The sequence below is a fragment of the Hesperophylax consimilis genome, chromosome 8 (assembly GCF_061612785.1).
Source record: "Hesperophylax consimilis isolate HC1 chromosome 8, BYU_Hcon_1.0, whole genome shotgun sequence".
Taxonomy (NCBI): domain Eukaryota; kingdom Metazoa; phylum Arthropoda; class Insecta; order Trichoptera; family Limnephilidae; genus Hesperophylax; species Hesperophylax consimilis.
This window is the reverse complement of record NC_142843.1, coordinates 4544421-4572322: the sequence shown is the minus strand read 5'-3', so window position 1 is coordinate 4572322 and position 27902 is coordinate 4544421. Positions and strand designations below refer to the sequence as shown.

Below are 27902 nucleotides of genomic sequence, written 5' to 3'. Positions count from 1 at the left end.
TACACTGTACATTTTATTTTCACTTAAATGATAACATTTTTATAAACGCATGATAAAATAAACTATGATAATTTATGACAAATATAGTATCGAATATAAATATTATTTATGTATGATTTGTACTAAAAGCAATGTGTGAATCACAAAATAAAAATGCGAATAAGGGTAGAATTATCCTATACCAAAATTCTACACATTAAAGTCTATCGCCTAGCAGAATTCATTAAATAGTCGATTCTGATTTACTGACAGTAGAAGTATCTAGATTTGTGGAACAGAATGTATAATTTCTAGTAGAAACAGGCATAACTGTCAATTTGTATAAACCACCAGTCAAAGTATGTAGATGCTAGGACGGGTTCACAGAATTTGAACAATACCTCAAATGTTAAAATTCAAGTTTTGTTCATTTCTATTTGATGAATATTATGTATTGTTCAAATTCTGTGAAACTTTACAGCGAAAATCATCATACATCATATTATTTCCTGAAAAATAAATAAAAGTTGGCAATTTTTCTTCTACTAAGGGATATTTCATCACCTCTGAGTAAACTATGAATTAGCGCTACTCGTGTATATTATCTGTTTCAACATGACTGAGTAGCACTACCAGTCAAGTAAATGTCGTGTTAATCAGTTTACTCAGAGGTGGTGAAACAGCCCCTTACTGAGATATCACGTGACTAGGGCAACCCCCACCCCGTTTATATTAGGTAATAAAAGCTTTAAAAAAATAACAATAATTGTTGACACAACACAATTTGTTCACCTTTATTAATAAAAGTCTAAGGTAAATAAAGGCAGTTATGGGCCATTCCCCGCGGTAAGTACCTTCATAATACTTAATATCTAAACCTAGCAACACTTGACAAACACTGCAGTACCTACTTGTAGATAACTTTAACTTAACCAGGCTGATTATTTCAAAGTGGTTACTTTCAACTTCTGTATTTTAAAGATAATAAAAATATACTAAATTCTTATAGCAGTCATACAACACAATATTTATATTTTCAGATAAGAGGAAAATAAATTAAATGGATTTACATAAAAATGCTGTTCCACGTTTCTCTGCTCAGATGCAATATTAATGAATTAAAATAATAATAAAACTCTCACAATGAAACGAATGCTCTGACATGAAATCAGCACAGCTTTATCTGTCTGTGGGTTATATGATAGAATGTCAAAATTTACAATTAAATGGGTGCCCCGGTGGAAGCAACCTAGAAGCGGACCGAAGAAGAGGTGGCTAGACTGCGTGGAAGAGGTTTGGAGCAGGACCGGAAGATACAACTGACCCCAGTAAGATTTAGCGCCATGACGATTTTCTGGCTGAAATTTCTAGGTCAACGCAAATATTCAAAATGTTATTTTCATCATGAGATTTAACAATAAGAAAAAAGAGTTAATCATATCTCAAGCAAAGTCGGGTGGTAAAACTAGTTTATAACAAAACTGAGTTACTATTATTTGATCTTAGCCACTTTTATCTCATAAAATAATGTGTTAGCAAGGAAACAAATGGAAAAGCATTTTTATGGAAACCTCCTTCAAAACTTCAATCTTAAATCCATCGTATTTCAACTAAAGTCAACGCTTTACTCAATTATGCGCACAATAATTAGTGCGCACCAAACTCTGACTATTCTCTTCTTAAGTTAAATACATTCTCGGGACTGGCCCTGGATAGTTAATACAGTACATATTTGGTATGAAGATGAGGAATACTCGGGTGGCTTATCGATCCGACGTGTTGAGGATTCGAACCACGAAGAAGCCGACGATGGTGGCAGCCGCAATGCCTATACCGGCCTTCCACCAGGTGGCATTCTCTCCGGGTATTAAACCAAACTGTTTCAGATGCCTGGAATAAAAGAACATGATGAAATAAGTCGGATTGGAATGGGCTAAGTACTAAAGCAGCTTCAGGCTCTGAAGTGCTAAGGACATAGAGATTTTTATTTGTGGGGACTACGGCATAGCACCACATAAAGCTAGGAAAACAAGCAATCGAGACACGGTCTCTGGCTGTCACCTAACAAGGTTAACCGGTTTGCTGCTACTAAATTTTCAGGGCTTAAACGAACTAAACCCAAACGGGACAGGTGGCAGTGAACGAGTTAAAACTTAAACCATGGACATATTTAAAGCTGGCTTCACACATATGGGCCCATTATTAGACAGAGTTTTGGATTGAATATTGGCTCTAATTGAGTCATCTACACATGTGATGATCTTTTAGCCAAAACAATGTTAGTTTCAAATGTCGGTAATCATCGCAAGTATCATTGAGGATTCGATAGTGATAGATGTAGCATATTTGCAAAAGTTAAATATTTATAATTTACATGGGTATATCATAACATAAATAAGAAGTCCAACACATCACGTCACATAAAGCGCATGCTCACAATTTAGTTTCGAATGAACCATTGTGTGCATGCGAGTCAGCATGTTGGGTCAAATAGACCTGCTGCCCTTTGACGTCCATATAAACGCCGCCATCGAATGGATTGTATTCTGTTGGGTCCAAATGTACATCTTGACCAAAAAATGTTAGCAACCCATTGTTCGTCATTATAATTTCTCGCTGGGTGACAACCAGATGAAGGCTCAGACATAAATCTAGTTGTTTTTATTGGTTCCATGACTAAACAGCACGGTGTCAACACAGAACACTTCTGAAAAGTGATGAAAAAAAAAACTAATCTAACCAAGATAATATAGTTTTTTTTCTCATGACTTTATATCACTTTTCAAGAGTGTCCTGTTATGTTTAGTGGTTACCATTTATATTATGTATTACACATTTAGCAAATTGAAGGAGTAAGCAAATAAGAGGGAGCATCACAGACATAGCGTTAAAATAATACTTTATATTTAAACATAAACAGGAAATATAGTTTTGTGGGTTTGCTTCTGGAGAGAAATCTAATGAGATTTACGAGTATTATTTGAGGTTTCAGACACATTTGCAAACTGGATATCAAATTTTCAAACACTAAAAACCATGCTAAAAAAGAAAAGTATACGAGGTGCAATTTGGATGTAGTTTTTCAGGTAGAATTATACAGTGAAAGAATTTTTTTCCTTGTAAACATGCTGATGATTGGAAAATATGACGATAAGAGATTAGTCATTTTAAATTGTTCAATAAAAATCATGCTGCGAAAGGTGTTAATATTAGATAAAAGGGTGAGATAATAATATACAATGTATCTATTACAGTTTGTTTTTAAATAGATAGTGTGAAAGATGTATTTTTTGTAAAATATGTTTAAAGGGGAGATCAACGAAGCGGCAACTCAAAATACTCATGCAAATAAAGATGACAGTGCGGCGCAGTAGGTATCGGGGATGTTTTGTACGCAGTCATAATATGATGAAGGCGGTGATTAGTGTCAGGCGTAAGACAAACACCTATTTATATAAAGGCGGTCAGTATAACCTGGAGTATGTACTAAACCATTCAGAGTTTATCGGCCGGAGGTACAACATGTGAACCAAGCGACGGAGCGGACTGCAAATAAAATAATACATACCAAATATTGTCATAAATTTTGTCACCAAATTTTTTTACCGCTTTTCCCTAAATTTATTTTACCAATGGGAATATTATAATACAATTTCATCACAGAACTTGTTAATCACATAATTAAAAGCCCTGTGTTTGAAAGGGACACAATCGAATGATGTTTTGAATAAATCTCTCGGACACAAACAATAGTGTAATTTTAATTTTGTTGAAGAAAAAGAATGTTAAATTTGATTGCGTATTAAATTTCATTTAAAAAACATATACTATTATTCCATGTCGTCATCTTGTTAAATTTTCATTAAATTAATCGGTTTTCTAAATGATCATTGATTCATTTAAATAAATAATTGCAGCATTTCAAATGATTACATCATAACCCGAGAATTAATAAATAATGGGTATATTGATTTTGCACAATGCCATCACAAAAAATTGATATGTAAATATAGATGGTTGTAGTTATTATTACTAGTTAGGGCCGATTTACACTTTGTTTAGTAGCAAGTGATTAATGATTAGTGTTAGGGTAAAACCAGGAGAGCCGTCACCCAATTAACCCCTCAGGCCTCTGGCATATTGACTCTTATATTTCTTAAAGACGCTGTCAGATAGTCGGAGAATTTGTGTGTATTTCCACTTTGTAATAAAATCCAAATAAATGGAATATTTCTGAACGTATCTGAAAACTAAAAACTATTTTTGAAAGGTGATCAAATACATTTTCAAATTACATTATTAGAAATAAACACATAATTTTTGATATACATATTTTATTAGACAAATTAATTATAAACAACTAGCTGACGTAAACCTGGCATTGCTGGGGGTTATTTTTGGGAGATAGACGTATACCACCGCTAACATATACAATTCCGTAGTACATTATATTGATGTTTCTCATAAGGTATAGCCAGCATTAGCAATATAAGCGCCTGAAAACACTTGATTACAAAATATCAACTTTTCTCTACTTTCTATAAATATAATATGAATGTATTATATACATAAACCTTCCGGAAGAAATTTTCTGAAAGTGAAAACCCTATCAAAAACCATTGCGTAGTTTAGAAGAACTAAGGGCACAAACAGACAGACCCTGATAGCGACTTTATTTTATACTATTTAGAGATATTGTCACCTCATTTTTTTGTAGTTTCATATAAATATAATTAATATAAAAGTCACAAAGTTTCATAAATTTTTCTCAAATTGCGGTCGGAACCTTCGGTTTCATAGAGTTGCACATTTCAATTCTTTAGTGGTTAACTTCTAGATTTGAATGTATGGCATGGTATTTTCTCTTTCTTACACAGTTTAAATCATATTCGTCACAATGACAATAAAGGAGATAGAATGATTTCTATGAGACCATACGAGCTGTTCTCAAAAGCGAACAAATCGACTCAACGGACAAAAGCTGTTGGTTTCCATAACCGAACAAATTAGCCTGAGGAGTTAGCCTGAAGGAAGAATGGCAATAAAATAAAAGATTAGATGCTTTTACCATAACAGTAATCACTTGCTACTAATCCAAGCGTAAATTGTCCTTTAGTTAATCTCTTACATTGGAAAGATTTTTAATGTCACCTTTGAAAGTGTAATCAGCAAAACTCATGATCAAAATATGATAATAAGACATTGTTTAAACTACATTTAACAAAAGACAATGGAATAACATGCGAAAATAAATACACATTTCAATCCTCGAACATGTTTAAAAAACATAATAAATAATGATTACAAAATACGATCAAAGCAACATCCAAGGCTGTGTAGGTGGGAATGTAAATAAAGTGAGAAAAATAAATTCCGACTGAAAGAGACGATCTATGGATAACATGGATAACTTACATTGTCCGACGACAAATTTCTACGAACCTGTGCTTGTAAAATAAAATCCAGGCTGCTTGGAAACGACTGACAAAAATACTCAAATAAGTAACGGAAAGATTGGAAACATTTTATAGATACATGAGACAGGTTAGTGACAGTTAAAAAGTTTGTTTAAAATTAGTAATAAGATAGATCTTTGTAGAAATATATAATATATGTTGTTTAGCGCCCTTAAGGTGATTTTTCACAAAAACGGCGCTATACAAATCATCCAAACATTATTATTATTAACTAACTAGGATATAATGGTAATATAATGCTGGGAACGTGGGGGCCAATAAGTCCAGGAGTGACAGATGTATGAATCCATCTCTCCCACTTCGCCGACGACTCGAGAGAGTTCGGCTGAAGATGTCAAAAGGACTCCCCAAACCAGTCTCTCCCGACCTGCATCGAAAAGCATCTGCGGCCAAGACCTTGACAAACCTCACCCCGTGAACACGGGCACCCCTGCTAATTTACCAAACATAGTAAACCACTTAGAGAGTTGGTTTTCCAATAAATGGTTACTGGGGCGGCAGTGTCCATACCCGCCTCCCAAATTGTTAATCCAATGATTAAAGTTACTTGGTGGATGTTTACTCGGAGATGGTGAAATGCCCCATATATTAACATCTGTATAGAAATCATATTATGCTCGCATATATAATATGATTTGGTAAGCAAATAGGAGTCAAGAAGCACTTGATAATTGAATTAAAAATGAATCAAACAATTTTGTATTTGATACATGACACTACATAATAATACATATTGAAATATAATTTTATAGACAATAAAAAAAACATATCAACAATAATAATACTAATTGTTACCAGTTTGCCAAATTTCCATTGGCGGAATTACAAATTATGATTATATAAAATACAGTAATCTCTCAGTTATCCGCCACTCCATTATCCGACATCTACCATAATCCGCCGCTTGATTATCTGACAACTACCATAATCTGCTGCTCGATTATTTATTTATTTGTAAGAAACAAACAGCTTTTACATAATCCTAATAATCCATTATCCGACAACTACCATAATCTGCCGCTCGATTATCCAACAACTACCATAATCTACCGTTATTGTTACTAGTTGAAAGCACAAAATAAAGCTCCATAATTTGCCGGTATTCGTTTGTCAAATTCAGTATTCTTCCGCTTGCCTGGACTCGATTGTTTTTTGATGTTCTTGCAAGAGCGTCAACGGCGTACACCGATTACTACTGACATTTTGCACCAAGAACTGTTTAATATTATAAACAGTTCTTGTTTAATTTTACCAACTTACTGTTTAATAGTTAATACACATAGTTTGATATGTAATTTTGAGTGTAAATAACACTGGTTGAAAGCAGGCGCGGCCTCTTCATTAAATATTTGGTGACTGAGCAACAAATCAAAAACATAATGTATTGAACCTACTTACAATCACTCATTTTTAAAAAGTTTAAGGATATATTTAATTAAATATTATCAAAATAACAAAAACAGAACAATTACAATAAACCTTTTACTCTGCAGCGCGCACATGTCTGCAAATGAGAATCGCACCCAAAAGATCACTACAACTGAAAAAAACAGCTAATAATTACAATGACAAAATAGGTTCCCTAAATATAATATGCGCATAATAATAACGCAAGAGATAATAGCTGACCCGTTGATGCATGGTTGTATTTTGATGTACTGCAAGTGAAATATTAATATCTCGCTCAAACCCTAAGTAAAAAATACTTCACTAAAGCCCTCTCTCCAGAATGTTTCAAATGATTCTGACGCTGTTTGTATAATCTCACGGGTGTTGCACGGTTACCGCAATTACTTCGGTACATTTTGTTATTAAAACAGTGTGGCTATGTTTACTGGAATTATTACAAAATGGCACGATCCAGCCGCGCGTTTCACTCCATCGTCCGGATTGTAACCTACCTTGGTTCAGCTGGTATAGCTCTTGCGCGGGAAGCTGCGCTTACGAAATTCGTATGTTCTGTAGGTATGTAATTAATTTTGTTTTTATCATTTTTGAAAGATTGTGTGAATTTTAATAAATAAAAATATTACGGAGGATTACAATGAGGTGAAAAATGTTGTTTAATTTTGTTGGCGGTACGGTGCAAGAGTGAACGTTAGGACTAGCTGTGCCTGGTTACAAGTACGAATTTCACATTAAATTCATGTTTTAATTTTTAGCATATTTTGTATCCACTGCTTTCACTAACGAGTCACTTTTCCGGTTTTCTTTGTTTTTTGAGGTGACGGATTAATGAGAGAGCACTGGATATTTAAAACTGGTCAATTTATACAAATTCATTTGGTATGAAAAAAAAACATAGTTCGTAATCCTTATAATAATATGATACTTCAATACATATTATAGAAATTTAGTGACGCAGTGACTTCTTTCGAAATTTTTTCTTGATTTTTTCAGAGCAAAATTCTATAATTTTACAAAACAACATTTTATTGTTTTCTATACATAAAAATTGATTCAAAAGAAATATAACAATTTTCAGGTTAATTTATAAAAAAAAAGAGACGTTTGAAAAAACAATATCGTTTTACTCTGGAAAATCGTAATAATCAGAAAAAAATCAAGGCACACAAAGGTGTAAACTCAAGAGGTTTGAATAATATGTTATGAAAAATAAAATATTGAAGGAATGATATGAACAAAATGCTTTGCAAAAATGTAAAGAAATTCTTCAATATTTAAATGAGTTATTCATTCATCGTGACTTTGAAAAACTTACGGGAATGCAGCCATGGTGGCTAGTTTAACAAAGATGTCCCTCTTCTTGTCCTTGATAGTGAAGTACTGCGGGGGCAGAATCTTATACTTGGAGCAGAACTCATCCGGCTGCAGCAGGTACTCTTGCCTCACGGAGTCCAGGTCAGACTTGGTGCCCACTACTAGCACGGGAATCTTGCTTTCGGCAAAGTATTTCTGAAAACAATTGAGACCATGTTAATTAAAATTAAATTAGTGTGTACTGTGGTATCGAAATTATGATTTCCGCAGCTCCAGTGCCATAAGTGGTTGTGAAGGTTTTGTATAGTTTCCTTTTGATTAAATTATTATTGCATTCTTACGGACTTCCCGCATCCCTGTGTACGTGGATTGCTGACTTTTTAAAGGATAGGTCAATTCAGGCGGTTGCTGACGGTTTCACCTCTTCCTCGCACTCCATAAATGCTGGCGTCCCACAGGGATCGGTTCTGTCTCCGACTTTGTTTTTGTTGCACATCAATGACCTTTTGACATGTGCACCGATTCATTGTTACGTGGATGACAGTACAGTTCATGATAGCTTTTTGTTTGATAAGCCCCCAAAGGGCACACAAACTCCAACGGCTCGGAGGGCTTTGAAGCAGAGAATGGACGGTTATCTCGAGAGTATTTCCTCCTGGGGTAAAAATAATCTCGTCGAATTTAATGTTTCAAAGACCCAATCCTGTCTGATTACGTCTAAAAGGGATCCAAATGATAATCTAGTCTCCTTCAACGGAAGCAATCTTCCGAACAGGCCTTCCATTGATATGCTTGGTATAACTATAAGTGACCAGCTCAGGTATGGGGGCTCCATCGAAGCCAGAGTAAAGTTGGCCTCTCAGAAGCTGGGCGTACTGTACAGGGCCCGGAGATACTTTAATAATACACAACTGCTGACCCTGTACAAATCGCAAGTGCGCCCTACTGTCGAATTTGGCAGCCATCTCTGGTCTGGAGCCCCTAAATACCTGAAAAAAACCCTAGACTCTGTGCAAAAACGGGCGGTCCGTTTGATAGATTCCCCAATCTTAACAAACGGACTGCAACTTTAGAGCACAGGCGTCAGGTAGGTATGCTGTCCTTGTTCTATCGGTATTACAATGGAAGATGCTCTGAGGAACTAGCGTCATTGATCCCTTCGGCACCGGTGCGTAGTCGGGATACACGCCAAACGCGCGCCCAACATTTGTACACAGTTGACACTTGTCACATGAGAACGGGTCGCTTCTACGATTCGTTCTTAAGTTCAACAGCTCGGCTGTGGAACGAACTGCCGGCCTCTGTGTTTCCTCCCTCCTACAACATGGGACTCTTCAAGACCCATGTTCACTCCTTCCTCTCCACAAAAAGACCCTCCACACAGCATCCCCAAAGATGACATAGGCCCTGAGGGATATTATTTTCTTCAGGGCCTCCTGTGTGTGGAGTTAATATAAAAAAAAAAAAAATATATATATATATATATATATATATTCTTCCACACAAGAGACAAGAAGAAAATAGGAGACTTTTTTATACATACAGTAGAATCCCGTTAATTCGAACCCCGATAATTCGAAAAAACGCGCAATTCGAAATTTTAGCCAAAAAAATATCCACAGAAATTTTTTTCATACAAAATGGTCTTTTAATTCGAAATTCATTAATTCGTAATTCGAAATTTATTTTTGTCCGCACACGAAAATTTGTTTGTGTAATTCGAAAAGCTTCGATTTTTCATAAAATAAATCATAAAATTTCATAAATCTGAATCTAAAAGACAGCCATAAAGGTAAAATGCCGAAAAGATATTTTTACATGGTTATACATCGTCCTAATTAGTATTATTATTTTGTAAATCTGAATCAATTTACAGTGGAATGTCGTATTTTTTCCAATTTATTCCGAATATCCGAGTTTGAAGGGCTGAGAAAATTCGTTTTACACGGAAATATGCCGTAGTTTTATGAATTTACACCAAATATCTTAATTCAAAGAGTCGGCTGCGACGGAATTAGAACGCTAAATTTCAATTTACGCGGAAATACGACATAGTTTAACGAATATACTTCAAATATCTGAATTTAAAAAGCCGGCCGCGGCGAAAATGTGCCGAGAAAATTCGATTTATGCGGAAATATATCGTATTTTTAAGAATTTATTATAAATATCTGAATTTAAAGGGTCGGCCGAGACGGAAATCGGCCGCGAAATTTGAATTTACGCGTAAATATATCGCATTTTTATGAGTTTATTTCAAATATCTGAATTTTGAAATGTATTTTTTTACTAAATTTACTTCGAATATCTGAGTTAAAAGATCCGGCGCTACGGAAATCGGCCGCAAAATTTCTATTCACCCGGAAATTTGACGTATTTTTACGAAATTTACTTCAAATATCTGAATTTAAAGGATCGGCCGCTACCGAAATCGGACGCGAAATTTCAGTTTACGCATAAATATATGGTATTTTTCGAATATCCGAGTTTAAAGGACCGGCCGCGACCTTAATTGGCCGCGAAAAATTGATTTACGCGGAAATGTGTGGTATTTTTATGAATTTGCTTAGAATAAATGAACTTGAAGGGCCAATCGCGACAGAAATCGGCTGCAAAAATTCGATTCAAACGAGAATAATTGGTATTTACACGAGTTTACTCCAAAGATACCACCTGAATTTGAAGGGGCAGCCGAGGAACTCGATTATCGCAGTTTTTTTTTTTTTTTTTTCATAAAATTTCGAATTACGTGGGAATTTGCTAATTCGAAATTTGATTTTTGATGTCCGCTGGATTTCGAATTAAAGAGGTTCTACTGTATACATATTTATAGTTTGGACTCTTACAATAACACAGACAGCAATGCCTTTACCGCCATTCAAGAAGGACCAGCTTACAAGCAATGGCGGCTCGTGAATTTTGGGTGCTAATATTACAAAAAATGGCACAGCTAAACTGAAATTTCCTGAAAATCTTCATACAAAAAATCGAATTTTGAATAAAAAAATAAATGATCGTTTTGGCCTACATCATCAATAGTGTCGAATTTTTAAAACTTGATACTCTATCGGGCTCAAAAGTCACGAGCCGCCACTGCTTACAAGGTAGAACTACTTTTCCCATAGGAAGTGTGTTAATTATGTTTGGCACAAAATGAATACTACTGCCCTTCATAAGATAATAAGACCTTCAGCTTCAGATACAAAATGTAGAGAAGGAAGTTAAAAAGTAAAATAATCACTGATTAATGGAATAACTGATGCGATGCAGATTAAATACAAATACGATAATTTCTGTTGCATCTTTATCAAACCGAATTGAACAACAAAAACAACTTACGATAAATATTCTGGCAAGGTATTCAAAAGATTTGGCGTGTGTTGTATCGTAGACGAGGCAGGCCACATCGCAGTTGACCTCCGAGGGTTGCAGGGGATCCGACACCCGGCTGACCTCGATGTCCCTCAATACCAGGTACTTCTCCTGCGCGTACACCTGCACCGTGTTGATACACGCGTGGATCGCATCGCTGTCATTGTCGCCAGCTGGACTCTTCGATTTCTAAACAAAAGTTATGAAAGTTTATTTTTCTACAGTGAAACCATATTATAGGTATAAGGTTTCGCACATAGAAGTTTCCATGATTAAACTCTTGGGTGGCGCCGTATCCAATAAGCATGAACAATTCTGGGGAAATTACTTATGGTAGATTATAAACTATTTTTTTTTAATGTAAAAACATTATCTGACAAGACAATACAATTTATAAAAACATCATTTTGAAAAAATAAGTAAGTTATTACGAAAATACAATCAGTCGGCAGATGGCGAAAATTTCAGCATAAAGAATTGTATTCGGTCCCTTGGAAATCTTAGGTTGGGTTGTTCCACAGAAATTCAAATGAAACATTGTCATCAAATGGCCATTGTTTTCTTGGCAGCTAAAAGGTTCCCATTAAATGCTGATTCTATGTCCGTTTCAGCTTTTGAAGGCAACTACCATGTTGTAAAGCTCGTCAGCTTATTAAAATTTGTAGAAAGAAAAGAACATAAGAAAGAATTTATAGATTGATAGAAAGCTGAAACACACCAGAATCGCCGTTTAGCGGGCACCTTTAAAATGTTAAAAAAACAAAATGGCGCTGAATGAGCATTTGACGACAATGTTACATTTGAATTCCTGCATAACAACTGGGTCGAGTTTCACCGAATGTATTTTACACTGTAGTTATGTTTTTGTGTGGATATCGGAGAGACCTTACCTTTGTTCCTGCTCCAATGAAGGTCCTACAAAGTGATGTCTTTCCTGAATTTCTGGGTCCGATAACGTGGCATTGGTACACGTTACGACTTGATTGCTTCTTTGCCAGATCCAACCTTTTTTCTCGAGTAACTTAAAATAAAAATAAAAACATGTACATGAAAAAAATTAAAGATAAATAATTATAAAAACATAGACAAAATAAAACTTTTACGGGGATTGAAGAAACTCAGTAGTATTTATTTAATAAAATGTAAACCAAACAAAATATCAAGGGTTGGGTTAGGTTAGATAAATGTAAAATTAAAACAATTTTGAGAATAACATAAGATGTAAAAAAAATAAAAAAACAGTTCTCAATGGTAGAGATGTTTATATAATTGAAAATAAAGTGAAATTTACCTTGAATAGCAGCCGCCTGCGATTCATTTTCATGCACATTGAAGCCAAGGTACGCCAAATATTCCAGGGTTTTTGGAAGTTCAGTCAAAGTCATAAGGGCCCAGCGGCACAGCCAGCCTTGTAGAGTCAAATGGCCCTGCAAACATAAATTGGATACAAAAACAATTTTACAAAATAAGTTTCTCACTGGGAATAATATATTATATTTAAATTACTTCCTATGTACTATTGCGCCCTATGCGCCCTACTGTCGAATTTGGCAGCCATCTCTGGTCCGGAGCCCCTAAATACCTGAAAAAAACCCTTAACTCTGTGCAGAAACGGGCGGTCCGTTTGATAGATTCCCCAATCTTAACAAACGGACTGCAATCTTTAGAGCACAGGCGTCAGGTAGGTATGCTGTCCTTGTTCTATCGGTATTACAATGGAAGATGCTCTGAGGAACTAGCGTCATTGATCCCTTCGGCACCGGTGCGTAGTCGGGATACACGCCAAACGCGCGCCCAACATTTGTACACGGTTGACATTTGTCACATGAGAACGGGTCGCTTCTACGATTCGTTCTTAAGTTCAACAGCTCGGCTGTGGAACGAACTGCCGGCCTCTGTGTTTCCTCCCTCCTACAACATGGGACTCTTCAAGACCCATGTTCACTCCTTCCTCTCCACAAAAAGACCCTCCACACAGCATCCCCAAATATGACATAGGCCCAGAGGGAAATTATTTTCTTCAGGGCCTCCTGTGTGGAGTTAATATAAAAAAAAAAAAAATAATAATAATTTTTATTTTTTCTTTCTTGCACAATATTTTAAATATATTCATATCACGCAAACTTACCAAATGCACTGTTTATGAGTATATGTATAAACTATGTAAAAGTTTTTTTAACAGGCGTAAATAAATAAATAAATGTAACCTTTTCATTTGTAGGAACAGTCTGCCTCAGGTGGTGCCACGGTACCTGAGGACAGCAGGAGAATACGTTCCTCAATTCAACCGTATTCAATGCCGCATCCCTGTCTTTGTCATATCTCTCAAACAATTGTGTCAGGAACTGTTGCCCTCTGTGAGACAGCTCTGTCGAACAACCTGATGGAATTTTAATCCTGAAAAAAATGTCATAAATTATTATCCTAATATGCCGATTAAATAAGCAAGCATTTTTCTAGTAAATTTACTTTTAACTTACACTGGGTATAGGTATTCCGTGCACATTGCGAGACTCTCATTATAACCAAACTTTCTGAGGACGGTCCAGGTTGTTTCGTTGCGTCCCCGTTGGATGAACAGACAATGTAAGAATAGGAAGCCCCTTAGAGTCACCGAATCCCGCTCTATTCCATCGGGAACACTCTGTGCAAGGACCGCCTTCACTTCGTCTAAAACCTGAAGAGAAAAAATTTATTGTTAAAATATTATAACTACAATTAACTCCTCTGGCTACAGGCTAATTGTTGTATCTCCCTTAATGTCATGGTTAGAAATAATATATGATCTAAATGGTGTTAGAAAGAGAAAACACCACACTCTATACTCAAATCTAAAATTTAACCATAGAAAAATTTAAATGAACACGTCTATGAAACCGAAGGTTCCGACCGCAATTTGAGAAAAATTTATCAAACTATTTTTATATGAAACGAAAAAAAAACAATAAGGTGACAATTTGTACAGTCATGTTTTTTAGTTATCAGTAGTTCAGAGTTTAGAAGAAAAAACATAAAGTGAGCTAATTTTATGTTTGCATTAAAAATGTCAATACATATTTCAATTATGACATTTATTTCTAATAATAAAATTTGAAAGCGTATTTCATCACCTTTTAAAAACAGTTTTATTATTCCATTTATTTGGATTTTATTGCAAAGCGGAAATACTCCGATCTGCTGACAAAATATGCCAGAGGCCTGGGGGTTAAGAATGTTATGTAACATATTATTAATTTATATAAATAAATATAATTTCAATAATAAAAAAACAATTGAAAAATTGTTAATGAGGTTTTTGTGGATTTCAATGGGTTAAACAATGTCACAAATATGTACATGATATTTAGACTCGTGTTGGTACATCGTTTGTCTTAATCTATAGATGTATTGTATTGTATTTGACAAGGTGCTGAGTATTCACCTGTGGTTGAAGAGGGCTATCAAAACATCGCCTTTGGAAATGATTTAGTTCATAGTCATTAAGTAGTCCATCTCCGTCAATATCGCAGACTTTAAATATCCTTGTCAGTGCACGCCTACAGTTTTCAGTGAGCTGAAACACAAAAAGGTTAATTAAAAATAATAATCACTTAGTTTTAACCACTTAAACACTGATGAGGTCAGTATTGCTCATGCAACATGTCGGTTGTATCTAAACAATAAAAGTGGTTAGTGAATATGTAACAAGACAAAACCACACGAGCACGAATATTTTCTCGCTCTCATCTAGGGACTGCATATCTGTCTACAAACGGAGGTCATAGTAGATATCCAATTGGACACATAGCTCACAGTTTACCAATCAGTGATGCACCCTTCCGCCAACCACCAAAGGATGTACCGCCGGCAGCCTACAAAAGCGAATGCACAGCCTTGAACCAAGCAGAGATCGCAAGCCAGCCGTAGGTTCAAGATCTGATCTTGGTAGAGATGTGTTGTCCCTTCCAGCGAGGTCTTAAAGAAGTTCTTGGCTCAATACCTGACAACTGATAGCAAGATGTATCATCCCTTTCAGTAAAGTTGAAGAGTATCTAGAGGAATTCTTTATCTTTCGTACATAGTCGGAGATAGCGCGCCGTGTCACTCTTTCCTTGAAGTTTTTTATATTCGTTATAACTGTTTACTTTTATTTAATGTTTTAATTATTTTTAATTAAAATGGCGCCACAGCATAAGTTTGCTGTGTTTGAAGAAATACAAAAAGGTTAAGTTACATTAACCTCTCAGACAAAGACATTTATATACTATGTGTTCCTTTGAGAACTGTCAAAACGTGATAATTTTTGTGTTATTTACGAGTTTTGCTAAAAGCATCATAACTCACGTCTTGGGAAACGTAGCCTCATTCTAAAAAATGTTTTGGAAAGATTATGAAATTCACTATCGCATTGTGTTGTCATTAGTAAATATTTGCGTTTCTAAATATATATTTTTTGAAAACGTCAAAAATATGTAAAAATCGATAACCATTATTTCAAAGCCGTGAAAAATGTACTTTTTTCTGAGTATCATAAAGAAATAACACTTTATATATTGAAGAAATATAATTAAAAACTATTAGTCACCTCAAAATATTAACCGTCCAAACTAAAATATTTTTAATAAATTATTTAGAAACGCAATAAATTATGAACGAACAAGATGACAGATTCAATCGGCTTAGATAATGCAGTTCTATGTTCCATAGATATTATTGAATACAGACGCGTAGCGTTATTCATTATCGACACTCTGTTTTTTAAATCATGGCAATCCGTATACTAGTGATGGAAATAAATCGATTTTTGTAAAATCTCGCGCGTTTACGTGAAAAGACGTTCTAATGTCTTGACCGCTATTATCATATTTACGTCTTTTGACGTTCTAATGTTCTGAGTGGTTAAATAAAATAAGCATTTGTGTATTCAAGTTGGATAGTTCATTGTAGTAAAACTTACATCTTGTTGTTCCATGACGTAGAGGGGTGATGTGGGGTGCAACACGGCTTTTTGTGCGTAGTAAAACATTTCCGAGATATTATTTAATGTCTTGGCCGAACATTCTATACAGCTGTCTATCTCGGGGAAGTCTTCTGCTATTTCCAAAATGGACTGTAAAAAAAGCAAATAATATACATTCACGAATTCCACGACAATCACAATACTGCCGCAGTAAGTAAAAACACAGCATCTTCCCTGACACTCAATTAGAGACAAATACAAATGTTATAAATCGCAGATTAATATTGATTTATGGAAAAAAGACATTATTATTTTTTTTATGTTTACTGGGCCCATATTATGGTCAGTCAGAAATCATTCATCACTCAGAAATGATGAATAAATTGATTAAAATACATAAAACATGTTGCTTATTAATTGAAATACTTCATTACATATACATTTATTTGACTTTCAATGTGTATATGCTCACTACAGTCAGATGTGTATATGAATCCTATAATTTCTATACCCGCTATATCAGATTTTTTGACAAAATGATCTGAGTATGACATCTTGTTCACATTTTTGCGAGCAACAAGAGGAGCCTAAAATTGAGTTTCAAAACCCTCCTTATCACGACCAAAAACCATGTTAAAACTGCGACTGAGAAACCAAATCCGCTATATCACACAGAAAATTACTATCAAAACGTGCTATATCGGATTCAACCAATCACAAGCTGTTATTTTGCCAAAATACAATATGGCCGCCGCTCTGACGCCACGCTCGTGTGTCAAAATGATCTACGCGTGTGTTTCTAAACCCGCCATGTCGGCTCAGTTGACTTTCAAAAGCCTCTATATCACGAAGTGAGTATCAAAATCCGCTTTATCGATTTTATTTATCGAAATTACTTAATTATTGCTAGACATATATAGAAAAATAAATGCTTTTCGAAATTTTATTACTCCAATTCATTATATAAAAAATTGTAATGCAATTACTTATGTACGCTAGAGATGTGAGAGTTTTTTGCGGTTTTCTCCAAATCAATGAAAGTTGATATAGCGGGTATAGAAATTACACGACTCATATGCTCACTACAGTGAAATGAAATGTTTATATCTATGGATACTCACATGGATTGTGGAATACTCGACCAGATCGATCTTGTTGCCGACCAGCACAACGGGTTTCCGCTGTTCCTCGGGGCAGGCCTCGCGGATGAGGGGCAGCCAGTAGGAGCTCACCTTGCTGAGGGACTCGTCGTCGTCCACGGCGTACACTACGCACACCACATGCGACTTCTGGATCTCTTCCGCCAGGTGATCCGGCGTCTGCTCTGAAGCTGCAACAGTAAAAGTTATCACAAATGGTGAAAACACAAACAGTCCTTTAAAGGGGTAAAATGCCAATCGCCTGCCATTCACTGGCTGACACTATTTTCGTAATAACTTATTTGTTTTTTGCAAAATACAGTATTTTTAAATTGGATCATTTTACCAGATAATGTGTCAATGTTAATAATAATAACAATTTGGATGATTTGCATGGCGCCGTTTTTGTGCAAAATCACCTCGGGTGCTGTACATCTATACATTTCTACAATGATCTATGTTATAACTCACTACACATGGAGATAATATACAGTACCATGTTTATTAGCGAAATTTAGATACAGGATTTAGGACATAATTGGAAAATTGGATATAATTGAACTTTCTCTTAGGAATGGTATATTTAATTTAAGGGTATTGACAGCTTAAAAAGGTAAGTTTTTAGTTTAGATCTGAATTCTGTTGGAATTGTTATGGATCTTAGTTCCGGAAGAAGTTTATTCTAAGCCTTCGGCCCAGATTCTCCGAAAGCGCGATCACCAAACTTAGTATTTGGCTTGCGCTTAGGTTCCATCAGTCTGCCTATAGCTGCACATAATCACATCATATACACATAATTCAATAAGTAGTTAGGTACATATCTTATCACCTGATGGCTACATTCTTACATCTTTTCCATCAGTCTGCCTACAGCTGATGATGTTGCTGATCTAAGAGTTGACTGCCTCAGACCAGTGTTTTCCGGGACGCATAGTTCAGAGATGTAGGGTGGGGCCATTTCATTGATGAATTTAAACACCATCCAGCACAATTTGTACTGGATTCTTTCAGGACAATTGAGCCAGTGAAGAAGGCTACAAAGGTTTTCTGAAATGTGCAAATATTTTGAAACCCCGGTTATGAGCCGTGCTGCTGCATTAAACACTGATTGAAATTTGTAAATTTGATATTTTGGAAGGCTGGCATAAATGCCGTTGCAGTAATCGAGACGTGAGACTATGTAAGAGTTGATAAGTAGTTTTGTTGCTTCTGTAGAAAGGTTTCTTCGGATAGACTTGAGTTGTCTTAGGTGAAAAAACCGGTGCTTACAGTCCTATTTATTTGACTTTTAAACGAAAAGTCCGAATCTAAATTGACACCGAGAAGTTTGACTGTTGTTTTTGGGATGATATCGCTGCCGGAAATAGGTGAATCGTCTATGAAATTTTGACGTTTGTTTGTGTTTGTTGATGATGCGATAACTGTAAGGATTTACTACCTGTTCTATGGGTTTAAATATAGTTTCTTTTCGATAAAATATTCTTCCACACAAAAGAAAAGAATTAAAAGATGGGGAAGACTTGGTTCACATTTTTAAATACATATTACAAAGAGATTGCTATAAAATGATTGGACAGCAATGCCTTTCGCACCAATCAACTAAGACCGGCGTAAAAGGTAGAACTACCTTTCCCGCCCAAAGTTTGTTAATATTTAGTACTCTCACAATCATTTTGACTTTTGATGAAAATATGAAGATGGTCCTTCGTGCAGTTTAAACTTCAGACTCAAAACGTCAGAAAAATGAACTTCGTATGCATTTGCTTGAAACAATACCGAGTGAAGTACAACTAAAAAAATATGCAGAACGTTTCCCCGAATTGTTCTTGAGTTTAACAAATCGGCTGTGGAACTATTTGCCGGTTTCTGTGTTTCCTTCCAAAATGTGAACAATAAGAATAAAAATAAACCTAAAAGATCACGCCGACGTATATCACCCCTCACATAAACAACACCAAATTATCACTCTGATGAAAGTCCTCAATTCAGAATTGAAACAATGCATGAAATGGCTTTAGCCATGTTCGGTGACCTGATCTGAAAAGTCAAGTACCTACTTCGCAACCTTCTCCTTTCTTTTCCCACTCTCTTCAGCCTCACACCATACCTCAATCGGGGATGCTATAGCAACATCAACAGCTAGCTGGGAGTCATGTAAAAAAAAATGTGTATTTAATTCTTTGTAGTGTTGGTACGTCATGCATGTAGCACTACAAGGTCGGAACGGGTCTGTTTCAACTTTTTCTGAATGAAAAAAATAATTACAATCCCAGCCAAAAAACTTGGGGAACACAGTTTTTTCTTGGCACAAAAATCCTTTTTTTTCTTCTAAATTGAATGAATGAGGTAAGTGTTGTTAAATACATTATTTTTTTAGTGTTCACTGCTGGTGAAAAATAAGTTTATGTCAGTTAGTTTCCTATTCCTACTCTTTCTTAGCATACACTCCTTGCTTCATTCACTTCCATACATCTTATCATACATACACCTCTATTATTGTTATTCTGACGCCTGATATGACCCGACTCGAGTATTTGATTAAATTGATGTCATTGATTGATATCACATTGATTTCATCACACTACTCATGCATACAAAGTCAAATAATTCTACAACCCACAGACATAGGAATTAATAGACGAGAAGATAATGGCGAGGGGTAAAATCAACTGTTGAAGAACGAAGGGCGTAAGGCTGACTGTGATTCGTCAATAAATCAATCTGACAGTAAATAGGCATCTCGCATTATAATATCACCATTTACTTCTTAAAAGTAAAATCTGCTTTTGAATGAATAGACATTTTTATATGGGAGCGCAAATTACTCGCCACGTTATGAACAAATTTGCGAAGTCCAAATTCGGCAAAAAAATTCGGTTGTATTTTCAGAGTCGAATATTTCGTTTAAGTATTTAGTTAAGACACTTTTATAAATGTTCATAATTTACTTCCCAGCAACCAACCAGCTTTGTGTTTCGCGTCCAGACGTTTCTCGATGTGATAGTATAATATGTTTCTAAAACTGATCTATATTATACGATGTGAATATGCTTAAAATAAAGTAAAATAATGCTTATATATGGAATGTAATACGACAATTGGGTTTATTCTCTTTTTCACATCTATTTTTACAAGTTTTCATAGTACAAGTCAACATTTTGCCGTGTTATTTCGTAAAATGAACCGATGATGCCTCGACCATAGTTCGCACAAGAATGATGACGTCACGTTTTCAAATTTCAGTTGAGGCAAAACGCCAGCACAGCCGGTTCCAATGGAACCGGTATGGGGAGTGGGGATAATAAGCTTTTAATCACTTAGGGCAGGTCTACTAATATTCATATGTCTATGCTACAACCCTATAATTTAAAAAAATATATATTAATAAATATTTTTTTTTCATATCACTAAATTTAAATGTGACAGTAAAATGTACTATCACTTTAACTTCGTTATTGTACTACTGTAATATACTTATCTAACTCCATTCTACAACTTTCGATACCATTATATCTTTCACTAGCTGACGTTTACCCAGCATTGCTCGGAGACTTTTCTCTACTTTCTATAAATATAATTTGCATGTATTATATATACAGGGTGTATCGGCACGTACCCGACAAACTTTAACCAGCTATTCCTTAGCATATTTGGAGTAAAAAATCTTATATGCACTTTGCTGTCCGGTAACGTTTTTTTTTTTATAAAAAATTTATTATTCATATTTTCACCACATGTCACCACTGTTTTATCCTTTGTCAAAGTTTGAAAACACATCTGGCAATATTTTATTCGAATTCCGTTGAATAATGCACGTGTGTACCTATATTGGCGCACTTTTACAATCACAACGAAATGGCACGGCACCATTCGTCTCATTTTTAACTATTATTATTTAGTGTGTGCGAAAGAGCAAAAACGCTTTTCGACATACTTGCTTATAACAGCTGTTGAACACGAAAAGCAATGCCAATGACAGTGATGTAGTGTGGAAATTTTTAATTTTTTTGTTTTTAATTGAAAAAAAAATGCTACCGGTCAGCAAAGTGCCCATAACATTTTTTACTCCAAATGTGCTAAGGAATAGCTGGTTAAAGTTTGTCGGGTTAGTGCCGATACACCCTGTATATAAACCTTCCGGAAGAAATTCTCTAAATGATAGTGACAACCTTATCGAAATCCATTGCATGGTTTAGCGACATTTTTTTTTACTATTTAGAGATACTTCATGTGCACCTTTTATCGCTGAATTAATTTAGCTATGTTCTGTAAAATACCCAATCTGGTGTAATAAAGCAAACATTCTTTATAACAAACTATTATAAATACCAACAAAATGACTACACATTGCTCTTTAACTACTTTCGTTGTAATTAAGTACTTATTTTGTAGTCTTGTTATTGTATACACTTATTGAACTCCTTTGTACAACAGAACTCTCTATGATAACTTGTATTGTACCTACTTATATAGTTCATACTTAGCTTATTATGTTATATCCTATACACTTATTATTGTACTCCTGAACAACTTACCTGTAACAATATATACATGTAAAAGCCTTCAAGGCATGAATAAATAAAATTTATTTAAAAAAAAATTATTAAATTTTAAAAAAAGTAGCTTGTAAATTCCTCTACAAAGTCGAGCAGAATTTCATCAGTGCAATTAATCTCTATGATAAACATTCAACAGAAAAATTGTATCTTGAATCTTATTGAAAAATTTTCCCACACTAAAAGAAATTTATGCAAGAAAAAGAATAGTGCATTGTTTGTGAGCAAACGCGAATGAAGAGTTCAAAGGGTCCACTTTCTTTGCGGGATGGGTGTAAATTTCTAAAAGAGTCCCACACTTTAGCTCACGACTTATTATTGTTTGTAGCTATTCAATGACAAGTTACTGTTAAGACATTTAACGAGTTCATTCTAAACGCAAAATTCAGTGCTAATACGTTCAGCTATTAGACAGTGTTCGAACATAAGAAAAGATACAAGATAAAAGAGACACAAGAAAATTTTTTTAAAAGGAATGAATTTAATAAAAATAAAAATAAAAAGTAAGATGACAATCAAAACATATTACGAAACAGAATACAAAAAAGTGTCAATATACTTTTATATAAAAATAAATCTCAATTCTATTACAACAAATTAAAAAATTATTTTAACGATACAAAAAAACTTGGGACGAGATTTATCTCGTCTTTAATATATTAGGACGTAAAACCGAAAAAAACTGAAGAATTTATTTAACAAAATCTGCAATCTGAATAAAATGAATTTGTGAACTACTTCTCAGATAGCATCAGTAATATTATGTTATGTAAGTGCAACATAGCTATTTACATTCAAAGAGATTTTTTTTTCTCTATGGTTACAAAAAGATATAATATAATGAAGAAATATGAACATTTTCAGGAGTTTATTATATTTTACAGCTAAATAAGTGTTCGTCACAATAAAAATAAGTCATATGAGCAGAGGCGGTTCTAGGGATCCAGTCAGGGGGGTATAACTCCGAGAAAAAAGTGGGTCAGAAAAGAAGACACGGTAAATCTCTATGGCTGTGTATCTGTGACGTATATTTTCCACAAACCAGTGCGAACTTCATGCATGTTTATAGGCCGCTGTCAAAACATGAAAATGTCAAAAAATGTTAAGTGCGATGTGAAAGGATGTACGGACAATACATCGATTCGACATCGGTTTCCGAGTTTTAAGGAGTACCCTAGTCTTTTTCGCAAATGGTCAATACGGATTGATAGATTAGAATTTATTACGAAATACAAAAATCTTCTGTGTTTTTCATTTTTCTGTTAAAAGCAGAGAAAAATCAAAATTCGTTACTGTCGTAAAAAAACATTTCATATTTGATAATCTTATAAATGTTCTTCCTTTATTTAAAGGATTTTAAGTCATTTTAGTTTATTTTTACGACAGGTTGATTGTTCATCTCAGAACAAAATTTTAGGCTAGTGAACGGGATTGGCTCTGAATGAGAATTATATTGTCTATGGTTACGCCTTTTTTATAGTTTCTATCCTAGTCGATAGTGAGTATGTGTAGTAGTGACGTATATTTTTCAGTTACAGACTTTTATCTATGGCAAACATTAGGACCCATGGGCCCAGTACTAAAAACCCGAAGATATTGATCTAGTGAGTGGTTCATTTATGGATCCAGTTGTGGTAAGTCACTTGAAAAAAATGTTTGACTAATCTTTATTTGATATTGTGAAAAATTCCCATATATTATTATATCTATCAATTTGTTATAGTATTTAGAGTCCGCGACTAGTCCGTTAATATTGTAAATTGGAAATAAATACACAATCCATGTACTTACGGCAAATTATTTTTAAGATATTATTTTTTAATGTAGTTGTGCACATCATTAAAGTAAATAAAATGAGAGTTTGATTCTATTTGACAATGATCTTTTACGGTTTTTGTTTTATTTCATTTTTCAGCTTCATTCTAAATCGATAACATAAATAATTATTCCAAACCTTTCCCGAACCACCCAATTGAAAAACAACCATTGTTCCACACACTACAAGCGTGTAAAATGAAAAGCCGACATTTGTTTATGTTACTATCTCTGTAAAACATATAATATTCATAGTGTTTTCTCCCCCACGGTCATGATCTAAGCGTCCCTAAGCTTTCTTCGGTATCTAATTTTTACTTTGACGACAAATATAGCGCCATCTCGTTTATTCTATGGCGCGTATAGGGGCAGAAAATGCCAAAGTGGACATTCTTTACAATAAAAGTTATAAATTTGTTTTAGACCACTTTAATTTTAATTGTACTCTACCGGTTTCGGAAGCACCCTTCCTTCGTCAGGAGCATAAATGAACCACTCACTAGATCAATATCTTCGGGTTTTTCGTACTGAGCCCATGGGTCCTAAAGTTTGCCATAGATAAAAGTCTGTAACTGAAAAATATACGTCACTACACGACATACTCACCATCGACTAGGATAGAAACTATAAAAAAGGCGTAACCATAGACAATATAATTCTCATTCGGAGCCAACCCCATTGGCTAGCCTAAAATCGGCCAATGACAGCGGCCTATAAACATGCATGAAGTGTGCACTGGTTTGTGGAAAATATACGTCACAAGTCAGCCATAGAGATTACCGTGTCTTTTTTTTTGACCCACTTTTTTCTCGGAGTTATACCCCCCTGGTCAGGAGAGTATTAAAACTAACCTATGACACAAAATATTGACAGATATATACACAAAAAATAAAATTTAGGTGTTTGAGTGGGAGGTAAACAAAGGGGGACGGGTAATTGGAGGAATTCCAGCAATAAAAGAGCGGTTTTCTGGAAATGTATCTGGAATGGGACGGATGGGACTAAACGATAAATTAATTTGGTTATTCAATATACTAGCGTTATTATTTAGGGATTTTTTGATTTCAAGAGCTTCTAAGTTATCTAATCTTTTGCTTTTATTATTTACGGTGAAGAATTTTAACCCCTGTGTCATTTACTTTACTTTTTGTCTGTGGCATTTACCAACTATGTTGCAATGACTGTCCATCATTCTACATAGGTAAGACAACCAGAAATATAAATATTAGAATCACGGAACATTAAGGATGTTTAAATAATAATAATTTTTCAGAGTTTGCCAATCATCTTATTTCCACCAATCATACTTTTAATAAGCCGCTGTTTTGCGTTACATTTTAAATAAATTAAGAATAAGGCCCGTTGTTTTGATGCACATAATTGATTATTATTATTAATGTCTTATAATTTTGAGGGGTCAAACACCAATTGACCTAAGGGAAGAACCATGTGTGCAATAGTAATGGTTAACACAATCGGCGACATACGGTTCTATAGTAAAAATACTTGACAGCTTATCTCCTTGTATTATAATATCTTCAATGTTTGCAAACAGTGAAGTTAGAAATATAGACGCCCAGTAGAAACCTCAAAGTGATAAGCAAAAAGTACATCAATCGGAGTACTTTAGAATTTCGTAATTTTCGTACTAAACTGTCACACTAAGGTAAGGTCGTGTGCTATCTCTAAGTAAATTGCATTAAAACAGTGCCAAAATGCCCTCGTGTGTGATGAGAAAATGTTTTCATTACTTGGCAAACACTAGTAAAAGCCAACAAATCTTCATTCGTAAATACACACAAAATTTAACTATTATTTTAATAACACAATTATTTCAATTGTTTCCCGAATGTTTTCGAAGATTTTCAGCGCCATAAGAGAAAGTGAGATAGCGAACGAAGCAACACATAAGTATAAGTAGGACAATCGTTTTGTAGTGTAAGCGAGTAAGCAAATCTTGTTATCTCAGTCACACATACGAAAATAATATTAAATAACACTATTTTCAATAATTGTATATGCAAGAAATTGTTGTTTATGGTCATTGAGTTGAATCAAAGAATTTTTTTTTATTAAAAACGGTAGTTGTGAGTTAAATTTTACCCACATAATTTATTTGTATGATAGAAAGCCAGCGTTATTTCATTATAATAATATGTAAAATGTATACATGCATCAACCAGTTTTGTTTACATAATTGAGTGATTCTGATTAGAGGTTTGTTTGATTTTTTTACAATCCATTATTTTTACATATTCGTACCTAATTTCGAACTAGAGGGACTCTGCATTTATAGCACCTGGTTAAGTGATTTTTAAGGTTAGCAGTATATACCTACTGAATCTCGCTTCGATTAGCTTCCACAATGTTATGTCAAATATGAAGGAATTGCTGTGTTTTAAAATTAACGAAAATAATATATATCACTATTTTCAATAATTGTGAATGCAAAAAGTCATTCGCTATTGTCATTCAGTTAAATCAAAAGTTTTTTTTTAATGCATATAGAAAGTGGTGGTTATGGTAAAAATTTACCAAGATGAATATTACAGACCTAGATATCTTTCAGCATTTGAATGACAGTGAATATAATAATCTTGCTTTATTAGTAAGAGGCCCACAAAATAGCAATTTTATTAGACAATAATAACAACAACAAAACATATTGCAATACTCATTGAAGATTTATAAAATAATATTTACTAAATACCTGAATAATCCACGATATTGGTAGGAACTTGCTCTGGAGTGACATCGGCCGGGATGGTAATCTCTTCAGCTTTGTTGGGAACATCTTCAGCAAACTCCTCACTCACCAGGGAGAGAATGAGGGAAGTTTTGCCTACGCCAGGATCCCCGACCAGCAGAATCCTGACCTGGCGGCGGGCACTGTTACTCCCGGTCACCATTTTCTAAAATGTGTCAATTCATAAATTCAAGCAATTATTTTACGCTCTTTACGTGATATTTCGAGTGGCTACTAAAAAGAAAGCAATCCTCAATTATTGTTAAATGTAATGTATATTTACAGAGAAAAAGTGTGATCATAATTTGTTTTTTAGAACTATAGGTACTGTATCTTTTTTCACCAAGACGCAAAACTTGCCAGAATCTAAACACGGAATACAATGCAAAAATATGACATAACATCCGTTGTTAATTATGCATTTATTTCACGGATGTAATGCTTCAGAAAGCATAGTAAATGCATATTGAACGAAAGGTTTCAAAATATAATTTTCAAACTTCAAAGTTGGCCTTGAAAATATTGAATGTGGTAATAGAAGTATTAGTTCGCAAATAGTTTCGAATGTCACAATTACCATGCCTTTGAATTGCACGAATATCTAATTCACCATGTCGTTATAACTGACAGCACGTCCGATTTCCAATAATAACACAATATTAGAAAAACTGTAAAAACACTACTTAAGTCAGAAATAAAGTCAACCCCCACCGGTGTCCACACCATAGATTTCATCATAAATGAACCACTCACTAGATCAATATCTTCGGGTTTTTAGTACTGAGCCCATGGGTCCTAATGTTTGCCATAGATAAAAGTCAGTAACTGAAAAATATACGTCACTACTACACATACTCACCATCGACTAGGATAGAAACTATAAAAAAGGCGTAACCATAGACAATATAATTCTCATTCGGAGCCAACCCATTGGCTAGCCTAAAATCGGCCAATGACAGCGGCCTATAAACATGCATGAAGTTCGTATTGGTTTGTGGAAAATATACGTCACAAGTCACCCATAGAGATTACCGTGTCTTTTTTTTCTGACCCACTTTTTTCTCGGAGTTATACCCCCCTGGATTTCATATAGATTTTCATTCATATTCCATTTATGTATACCACATAATCATAGATATTAGAAATAGCGATGAGCAC

At 34.6% G+C, this 27902-nt stretch overlaps 1 protein-coding gene across 5 annotated transcripts; it reads right to left on the bottom strand.

Annotated features, from left to right (window-relative positions):
- Miro (mitochondrial Rho GTPase) lies at nucleotides 1-27462 on the bottom strand. 5 transcript variants are annotated; one of them, XM_089634794.1, is made up of 13 exons: nucleotides 27322-27462; nucleotides 26709-26910; nucleotides 17610-17818; nucleotides 16486-16638; nucleotides 14971-15102; nucleotides 14030-14226; nucleotides 13757-13946; nucleotides 12841-12976; nucleotides 12440-12570; nucleotides 11517-11738; nucleotides 8179-8372; nucleotides 5395-5460; nucleotides 1-1869 (listed from the first exon to the last, which is right to left on the bottom strand). In XM_089634794.1, the coding sequence occupies exons 1-13, from the start codon at nucleotides 27322-27324 to the stop codon at nucleotides 1743-1745; spliced, it is 1962 nt and encodes a 653-aa protein (XP_089490920.1). In that variant the 5' UTR covers nucleotides 27325-27462; the 3' UTR covers nucleotides 1-1742. The 5 variants fall into 5 exon arrangements, with proteins under 5 accessions (XP_089490920.1, XP_089490922.1, XP_089490919.1 ...); XM_089634796.1 differs by having other exon boundaries at nucleotides 5422-5460; XM_089634793.1 differs by lacking the exon at nucleotides 5395-5460 and adding an exon at nucleotides 3454-3525.
- Between the last annotated feature and the right edge of the window lie 440 nt (nucleotides 27463-27902).

Coding starts and splice junctions, on each gene's coding strand:
- Miro (XM_089634793.1), bottom strand. Junction 13,947..14,029: donor ACGGAATACCTATACCCAGT/GTAAGTTAAAAG, acceptor CATTTTTTTCAG/GATTAAAATTCCATCAGGTT. Junction 3,526..8,178: donor GCCACCATGGCTGCATTCCC/GTAAGTTTTTCA, acceptor TTTTATTTGCAG/TCCGCTCCGTCGCTTGGTTC.